Source organism: Acyrthosiphon pisum, chromosome A1 (assembly GCF_005508785.2).
Source record: "Acyrthosiphon pisum isolate AL4f chromosome A1, pea_aphid_22Mar2018_4r6ur, whole genome shotgun sequence".
NCBI lineage: Eukaryota > Metazoa > Arthropoda > Insecta > Hemiptera > Aphididae > Acyrthosiphon > Acyrthosiphon pisum.
In genome coordinates this window covers 84,660,236-84,670,273 of record NC_042494.1, presented here as the reverse complement: position 1 = coordinate 84,670,273, position 10,038 = coordinate 84,660,236, and the positions used below count along the sequence as shown (strand labels likewise).

General features: G+C 29.4%; 1 protein-coding gene and 1 long non-coding RNA gene across 2 annotated transcripts; one reads left to right on the top strand and one right to left on the bottom strand.

The window, feature by feature from the left end:
- The first annotated feature begins 4,810 nt into the window (after positions 1-4,810).
- Positions 4,811-7,545, top strand: LOC100161549 (facilitated trehalose transporter Tret1). Its single transcript, XM_008188366.3, has 4 exons — positions 4,811-5,561; positions 5,652-6,011; positions 6,084-6,352; positions 7,263-7,545. The coding sequence occupies exons 1-4, from the start codon at positions 5,142-5,144 to the stop codon at positions 7,498-7,500; spliced, it is 1,287 nt and encodes a 428-aa protein (XP_008186588.1). The 5' UTR covers positions 4,811-5,141; the 3' UTR covers positions 7,501-7,545.
- LOC107884671 lies at positions 5,395-8,264 on the bottom strand. Its single transcript, XR_001680069.2, has 3 exons — positions 8,212-8,264; positions 5,607-5,739; positions 5,395-5,532 (listed from the first exon to the last, which is right to left on the bottom strand). It is a non-coding gene; the product is annotated as an uncharacterized LOC107884671 (long non-coding RNA).
- Between the last annotated feature and the right edge of the window lie 1,774 nt (positions 8,265-10,038).

Genomic DNA, 10,038 nt, shown 5'->3' with positions numbered 1-10,038 from the left:
GATCTTATGTTTCAAATTTAGTTATATGAAAAAAATATTATTAAAGCTATAGGTACCAATTATTTCAATATAATGTATTGATGCATATTTTACTTAACTTAAGAGGACCATAGTTAATAAAACTATAGCGGACCAAAATCGATGATTTAACTAGGTATCAAAATGTTTAGAAAAAAAAGTTTCATCAGAATCCATTAAAACATATAGTAGTTACCATTTGGTAAAATAAAGTTTTTTGGGTGTTTAAAAATCTTGAAATTGTTATTATCAATCTCTTTATTTATAGGTAGGTTTATTATTATAATATAAAAACAAATTTTATTAAAAAAGTAAATATATTTAATTTTAAAATTAAACATTTGAAATTACAAAAAAAAAAATACGCACATCGTTGTAAAATCAATACATTCATCACTCCGCTCAGAATCTAAAAGAATATTTTTTGACCAGAATAATAAAATAAATATCGTTCTTTTAAATTCAGAATAATGACTAATGTAATAAAAATGTATGGCATTTAAACTGTTATTAAAGATTAATGTGTAAAAAAAATTTTAGTTTTCCAAGTTTAGTAATAGTCAATTAAGACTTTCTAATGTTCACTTTCACACCACTGTGAGCCGTCATCGCAGTACGTTATATTTCCTATATTGTATTTTGTGTTTATTTTTGTGTACCTATATTGTGTTTTGTTATTGAATTTACTATTTTTTGAGATATTGTATGACATAAATTATGGGTACATAATAATTAAAAAATTATTACTGTACTCATATTATAGTTGGTTATGACTGTAATTATAGTTACCAGCTAATCCCTCCTATATTAAGAATTTACGAATTTATCGTATGACTCGATTTTTTTTGGTAAAATTCTCAACACGATAAATTGAATACTCATTTAGAACCATTTTCTACGTCTAATAATCAAATAATAATAATAAATTATTCTATTGAGTTCCGATTTAACGAAAAGTCTATTGTCACGGTTCCGTACTATACATAGCCATATAGGTAGGTTAATTTATTATAAGTGAATGTTGAAATAAGTGGTTTCTAGTTTACATATAGCGACTTAGTATTACATATTATATGTGGTAATGTCACGGATATAATTATGTAAAAAATCCTACTATAGTAATTAAAATATAAGTCGATGGCCAGGTTGATGAAACTTTGATTAGGTTATTAAATAACATAAGAATATATTTGATTGATTGAAATTTGGATTACTCCAATTGAAAGTATTGATAGAAAATGACAAAATACGTGTAGGCATTATGTTAGATAGTAGATACTAATAAAAATTAGTTTTAATCATTTATCATTCTACAAATTAAATCAGAAGTCGTAGGTGCATAAAATATCTTGAATTACAGGAACTTTAAAGAATAAATTATATTAACTGATATTATAAATTTATAACTGTTAATAAATAATATAAATATTATAATGATAATGTTTATGTTTAGTTTCGTGTTATGTTTACGAGAGCTTTAATCTGCTATTTCGTATATTATACAATACCTACTACCCAAGTAGGTATACAAACTGTTATAGATTAATAAAATATAACAGACATTTAAGCAGTCTATTTTTGCTTCATTTACTATTTTATTAGCAGCTGTATAACTGGTAAAATGTCATTAAAATTCTTTTGGATAATAATTTTTTTCAAATCACTACTAAATGAGCAGAATCGATACTCGATTTTTTTCTAATGATATACACCATACCTCTATTTGAAATGTTTACTATAATATGTTTTAACTTTTGATATTTTGTGATATCTATACTCGGAGTTGCCTGGATGTAAAACCGATGAAAATAATAACTAATGATAGTATAGAAGTAAGAAGTGTGATAAACGTGTTAAATAATAGCAAACATAATATGATATCCGATTTGACTACCGACTCGATGCAGAAGGTTTCTGCCAAGTGGCCCAACAAAATTAATCTCATTGGTATTAGGTACGCGATTTCGCCGGTTCGCCGAGGAGACGTAGTTACGGTTCAATGCCGAACGTTGCGGTGCAAATATCATCCGATCTCGATATCCGGTCGCCATTCGCCGCCGTGATGCAACAGGTGCTTTCCACCGTGCCACCAATATGGTCCGACCGAAATCGTCGTGACAAACTACGTCAGTCCGATTTTTCGATATTACATTTCGTAGGCGAATACGACGCAGTGATGACTATAACTGTTGCGGCAGAAGTCAAGATCGAGACGCCGTCCGAGGACTCTTCGATACCACGGGTTTCGACGGAGCACAGAAAAGGACCAGCCGAAACAGACGTGCGGACAAGTCGCGATATAGCAAGTCCCCCTTGAAGGAGACGTTCCAGTTCAATGCCAGACATTGCATTTCAGTTTGATGCGGTCGAGATCGAGTCCGCTCAGTTCCGGGTTCCGATCGAGTCTGAAATTCTGACAAAATTGAATATTTAAATTTTAAACGTAAAATAACGATTTTTGTAATTCTGTTGTATTTAAAAGTTATGTTTATACGCACTTGAAAATGTTCATTTCAAACTGTTAACCCGGGTAAATACAATATTTTATTTACTATACACAACGATATTTTGCAAAACATTTTGATTAATTTTATGCTATCGCCAATTTATACCACGAACCTATTCATACCGAGTACGGTAAGTCGGTACTGACTAAAAAGTTAATAGTAATGATAGGTATATTAATATTATATAATATTATAATAATTACATAAAATATAATATAATAAATGCAATTTTTTCTGCATAAATAATTCAATCTAACATATTATTATTAATAGTAATATTGTAAAGGATATTACTGTAATAGCAATATAAATACATCATAAAATATACTTAGTAATGTAGGCTGACAGACCGTCTCTCCTCAGAATCGTTTTATCATTGAACTTAAATATAACACATCCATTACAGTGAGTTCAATGAAGAGGTACACTCCAAAGTCAAACAAACATATGTAATTTTTTTACGTTTTTATTAATTGTTTTGTATGTTTGTAGAGTTTATCTGTTCGTAGAAAGTATTGCGATAACAAGTTACTAGCATTCTGTAAATCTCAACTAGTATAACTGTTACTGTCATGAGTATTTAAGCTTAACAATATTCTACGGTTTTAGTGTTGTTAATGTTGTATGTACAATACGACAAACAAAAACGATAATATTTTTACTTGAATTTTGGCTTTACGGTAGTACCTACGTTTACAGTCAACTGTTGTTACTTATTTATATATGTACAGTGAACCGTGAACACAATATAAGCAAAGTTCATTGTAATTCGTATGGCTTTAAATTATACGTGCCGAAGTGATATAGTAATTTTTTGTTTGTAAAATTAAATTTTTATATTTTAATCATCTGGAGTGAGTATAACGCAATGATCAATGAAATTAAAATTGATCGCGAATTTACACCAATAAAATATGGTCCAATGGCGACGCTGGCACAGGTAAGCTTTTTTCGTAAAACATAGTATACTATTCAATTAAAACGTTAAAATCGTAAATTTTAGTCATTGGCAACTATTGCACAGAGTTCTCTGTCAATAGGATTGGGGATGCAATTAGCAATACCGGCAATCGTTATTCGTCACTTGTATGGAAATGATAAAAGTGATTTCTCAATATATGGTACGGTAAGTAAATATTTGTGTAATTTTCGTTGTTGAAACTTTGAAACTTATATACATGGTTTCGTATCTTGTTATGGACTTATGTGGTATGGCGTATAAATACCTATTATAATATGTACCTATGTGTCGCTGTCGAACGCTTTGGAACGCCAATTTAGAAAAAAATTATCATTAATATTATTAGAACTAAAATAATAATAATATTAATTGAAACCATTAGTTTTTACAATTTAAACTATAAGACAGGTATAAAATAATGTATAAAACCGAGTATTTTCCTTTATATGTATTCTAACATTATTGTTGTTATCTGGTAAGATTAAATATTGTCTAGTTAAATAAAATTTAAATAAGATTGTTTAAAAAAAATATGTCTTATATTCTTTGTTTATTACGCTGATGTTTTATATTAATTTTTTCTCGACTTTTTTTTTTTTAGCTTCCTTGACTTGGTTGCTTCGAGGTCTATCTGTATATCATCTATCACGGCAACGCTTCTTACTTTTATTTATTAAATTGTCTGTGACACTAACATTATTAGAAATAGATAAATCGCCCTATGAAGTAACAAATAACAATTACATTTTCCGTAACATTAAGAATATTAGAAATAGAAAAATAAACATCAAAATACCCACCACTATAAATATTTCCAGTTAGACGCAATATTTCTACTGGGACTGTATCTACACCAAATTTAGCATAAAGATTATTATTATAATAAATTTCAAATACATATGGGAAAATATTGCCAGCTGCAAACAATTCGCAGTAACCACCGTAGACAGTAGGAGTGTACATATCACGGACATAATCCTCAGCAGTGGAAAAGTTGTCACAATATGAATTGTAAGACGTATTAATAAAGGTATTCCAATTATCAGAGACATACGCAACAATTGTATTTCTGTTCTCCTGGCATCTTTCTTGAGTGTTAAACAAATTAAAGGAAATTGAACGGAAAAGACAGGCACCATCACCGAGAATTGGTACAACTATTTGAGATGTCAACATTCCATTCACAGTAATTTCTTCAATAGATGACATTTTTCATAAATAAAAGTGAAAATAACTGAACAAAAAATAATATCCTATGCCCGCCCATATTATATTTCCAATGACAACCTCTAATCAATAATAATAATAATAATAATAATTAAATAATATAAATAAATAAATAAATAAATAAATATAGAATAATAATAATAACAATTAAGATTAGCTATTGCTTAATAGATGGCGCCACTGTTGTATACTTACAACCACTTAATTTCCACTATAAGGGTTGAATTTCCAAAAATCCTTTCTTAAAACTCGGTGAAATTATAATATTAATCCATCCTGAAAATTTCGACCAGATCCGATCTGTGGTTTAGGCTTTATGTTGATCCCTCAGGAGGACAAATTCCTTTATATATATATATATATATAGATTATAATATTATATTATGCTGACTAATATAGTATGATAAATTATTATATTATGTAAAATTATGTTATGTTTTGCTATTATATGTACAACCCTAGGGAGTATATTATTTATAATCCACCCATTTGGATGTTTTCTGTCGGGAGTGCTACAAGAGAGATTTGGAAAGAAGCGTTGCATGATTTTTGCAAACGTTCCCAGCATTGTCGGATGGACTTTGCTGTACTTTGCTCACTCGTCGATTTTTCTCTACGCATCGACATTTCTGATGGGATTCAGCATAGGCGTCGGCGCTGGTGCAGTACACGCCTATATCGGGGAAATAACAGAACCAAGGCTCAGGGGATCTATGGCATCGATAACGAATACAGCAGCTTTGTTTGGATCACTGTTGGGATTCATTTTGGGTTCATTGTTTGACTGGCGTACTGTTGCACTGTTGAGCACACTTTGTCCTATAATTTGTGTATCATTAATCATTTTTGTACGTGACGTTCTATATATTTATTATTTACCAGTTTTCACTTACGTTTGAATTAATGTTTTATGCTGTTTTTTCATTCTGCTTGTTTAGATCCCAGAGTCTCCCATTTGGTTAATCGCCAAAGGCAAAAACGATAAAGCCGAAAAGGCCATGTGTTGGCTTAGAGGATGGGTGGACCCTGAAACCGTTAAACCCGAATTAATTACATTATTCCATTATAACGAAGTATCTGGAACAATTGGAATTGAAGGTAGCAATTTTCGAGCGAACGACGATAATAGTTTGCTGTCAAAATTAGCCCTATTCAAGGAGCCATCGGTTTATGAGCCGTTGAAATTAATAATGATTTATTTTTTCACATCTTATACAATTAACCTTACTCCAGGCAAACCGTTCATTGGTAAAATTATGACAGAAGTCGGCTTGCGGGATTACCAAAGTATATATTTGGTACAATTACTACAGTGACAATATCAGTATATGTATATTTTGAATAAATCATTAAGATAAATTCGTTTTTAGATTATTTTTTCCGTTGTGCAGACGATTGGGAGTGTGATATTGATCTTAACTATACGTCGTTTCCGGAAAAGATTTTTGACATTAGTAACGGTAACGATAAACTCTGCTTTGTTGCTATTATTTAGCGTATACATCATGGCCATGAAAAACAATTATATCGAATCGATGGAATGGATTCCTTTGACAATAATCTGTGGTATCTACTTTTCTGGGGGTTGTGGTGCAGCATGTATACCCTGGATGTTAATTGGTGAAGTGTTCCCGAACAAGTAAATATAACTTATATAAGCACATTTAATATAATATTTATTAAATGTCAAATATGTAGATATACTGCATAATATAGTATATTCCAAATTGCATTTAACTACCTATACTGTTGACAAGAGCCTTTTTTTTATACAATATAATATTTTGTAAAATATATATATTATATTAGATTCATAAAATTTAACTATAATTTTACTACATACAAGATTATAGATAACATATTAGATAGGTACTGTTTAATAACAATTTTTTTTTTTTTTTAAATGGTTGAATTATAAGATGTATGAATTATTTACTGTACAAATGGAAAGGGTGATAGAGCCCCTTAGAACACAAGGATCCGCACCTATATTATTTTTTATGACTTATAGCTATTATGCCTATTGGTATTAGGTGTATTGTATTTAAATAAAAATAAATTATCATATTTTATCTACATAATATCTAGCCATTTATCTCGACATGTACCTATAATGTGTAATTAATATGTAATATTTTTTTTATTGTTCTTAAGCATCGGTAACTATGGCCATAAGTATTTTGTAGGGGGGGTTACTGTCGATGGAAAAACACGTGGATGTGGGGCGAGGATTCGTCACTAAAAACCCGGGTGTCACGCATCCGGGAACTATAGTTATAGCGACGCCGATCGATGTTTGATCTCAGAACACATTTGTGACTGAGGCCAACCACCGAGCCACACATTGCCCAAATTGTGATATTATGTAGATCATAGGTACATTATTATGACGTGTTTTGTAGAATAATTAATATGAAAATTTAAAATTGCATTCAACTTTTAAAATTTTTTTGTTAATTAGTACTATTATTAGTATAGACTACTTTTTAGTAATAACTTATTATTTTTTCATTATTGAAAATTGTTTAATTAATATTTTATTTTTACAGAAGTAGAGGAATTGCTACTGGCGTTTGTGCAGGAATGTCATATTTACTTTTGTTCATATTAACAAAATCGTACCTAACAGTTGAAATGATTTTAAGTATTGAGTACACTATGCTTCTATTTGGTTGTCTTGGTATTATTGGATTAATTTATTTTTACAATTATTTGCCAGAAACGGAAAATAAAACGTTATTAGAAATTGAAGAATTTTTTGCATCCAATTCAAAGGCCCAAAGATAGATTAAAAAAAAAATAGTAATTCATTATATTAATGAATTTTAAATTTAGTATTATTTTTCATTAATAATAAAAAAATTGTATTAAAATTTATTTTTATAGTCTTTAAGGTTGAAATAATCTGTTGTTTGATATTTTAAATAATTCTTATCATGAATGTTTAAAAATAATAACCTTACATATTACTTATATTTTAATTTAACATTGAGAATCTCAAAGAAAAATAATTTAAGGAGAGTTCGAAATCGTTTTTTGAGCAATTTCACTAACATTTTGTTTTTTCTTGACGTAGGTAATAAAAAATATTTGAATTTCTATCATATATTTTGAAAAAAAAATTTAAAAAAAAATAAAAATAAAAAGTTTTATAACAACATCAAATATATTTACTATTTTGTTTATACTAATATTGTAAGAAAGAAAATCGTTTCTTTGGGCTAATCTCTGGAACTGCTTTAACCTATTTTAATAGTATATTGTGTGGCATGGGTGGAAATTATACCTCCCCAGTCCTAAGTACAAATAAATGTAAAATATTATGAATTTAATCATAGTATGTTAAAAATCAAAGTAAAACTTAAATATTTTTGATTCTGAGCGGATCGATAAATATATTGAATTTACAATAATGTGTGTTTCTTTATTTATTTATATATAACCATTACAATGACTTATTGGCCACTTGTACTGTACATCAGAGCGAAATACACTCACCCGCTTTTAGATTCTGAGTGCACTTTCATGGAAGTTTTTTTTTTGTGTCTGTCATCACCGTTTGGGACAGTAAAAATGTTTAGATTTTCTTCAACGGTACCTTTTCTGATAGGAAAGTGAATCCAGTTGGTACTTTGTACTTTGTAAAAATTTCCCAGTAGTTTTCAAAAGCGCTGTGAAAAACAAAAAAAAAAATTAAGAAAAAATGGGAATTTTTACGCAAAAACTGTTTTCGAGAAAATCGATTTTGGTTTTCAGTGCAACTCTAAAACAAATGACCATGGTTAATACATGGTGTAATGACAATTTTGACTGAATGTTTATATTAGCATTTTCTATACACCATAACATTTTTCAAATATTTCGACTTATTTTGAGCTGTTAACGGACATTTTTAGTTTCCATTTTTTTTAGTTTTTTTCTATAAATATCAATAAAATTGTATTTGTTGAAAGCATGAAAATTGAATAGAAGACTCCTAGTATATTGTTTCAAAGGCATATAAAAAAATCCAGTCACAATTTTTTTTTATAAGCTTTTAAAGTTTAAATATTGACAAAATACGTAAAAATGACAAATATTTGGAAATTATTTTGGGTTGGAAAATACCATTCATTATACAGTGACCCACTTGTAACCTACTGTACAGCAGAACGACATCCACTTACCCTCCTTTTTTTTCTATGAATGTCAATAAAATTTTATTTGTTGGGTAAAAAAGCGTGAAAATGTATTGCAAGGTTCCTGATATACTGTAACAATAGCAGTATACAAATTACAGAGGCACAATTTTTTTTCATAAGCATTTAAAGTTTGAAATTTGACAAATTTATCAAATTTAATATTTAATAATTATTTTGTAGTTAAAAATGTATAACTTTTATAGTTAAGGATTGAAAATTTAAAACAAGGTTCTACGTAAATAGGTAAATATATAAATTCATTTATTCACAATAATATCAACAATAAAATTATACTTAGTAACACGAACTACTACATAGTAGTTCGTGCTTAATAATATCAGAGACTGACTGACTGTTTTCGCTCAGAATCGTTTTTCTTATACAATGATATTATATCATTGAATTCAAATTTATTTCAAATTTAACCATCCATTATAGTGACCCACTTGTAACTTACTGTACAGCGGAGAGACACCCACTTGTCCACCTTTTTTTTTTAGTTTTTTAAATTTTGAATAGGTATCTTTACACTGGGTACCGAATTTAACACAAAGTATGAATCATGTAAGTGGTGGCATTTTTATTGGCAATGAATGTGAAAGGGGACAGGTATCTTCTTTATGTATAAAATATACACTTTGCCACTTATTTACGCACGTCGCGGAGTCTAATTTGGTATAACTTTGAAACTTTAGAGTTAGAAATTATACACTTATGTACGCACCTTGCGGGTTCTTCAAATATAATAATAATACAACCAGACAAATTACTGCTCGTATAATCACAAGTAAGTCTCACGGGCAACGCCGGGTGGAATGGCTATGATATAATACAATCGAACGTGTCCTGACCGACTCACCGACTGATAAACGTAGAGCCTAAACAATGATAGTTTGAGGCTTGCAATTTTCACTGCCACCATGTGAGTGTGCAGCACTGACTAAGATATACTAAGCCAAGGAAAAGTTTCATTGCTCATTATGTTTGCAAAAATCATTTTTCAGCTGCAGATTTAATAAGTGTAGGGGAACACGGGGCAAAACCGACTGAAAAAATGAATATTTTCATAATAATTCAGGATCTTAAAATAAACGTGATCTGTTGGCACAGTTGTATTAAGTAACTTCTTGTTTACAATATTGAA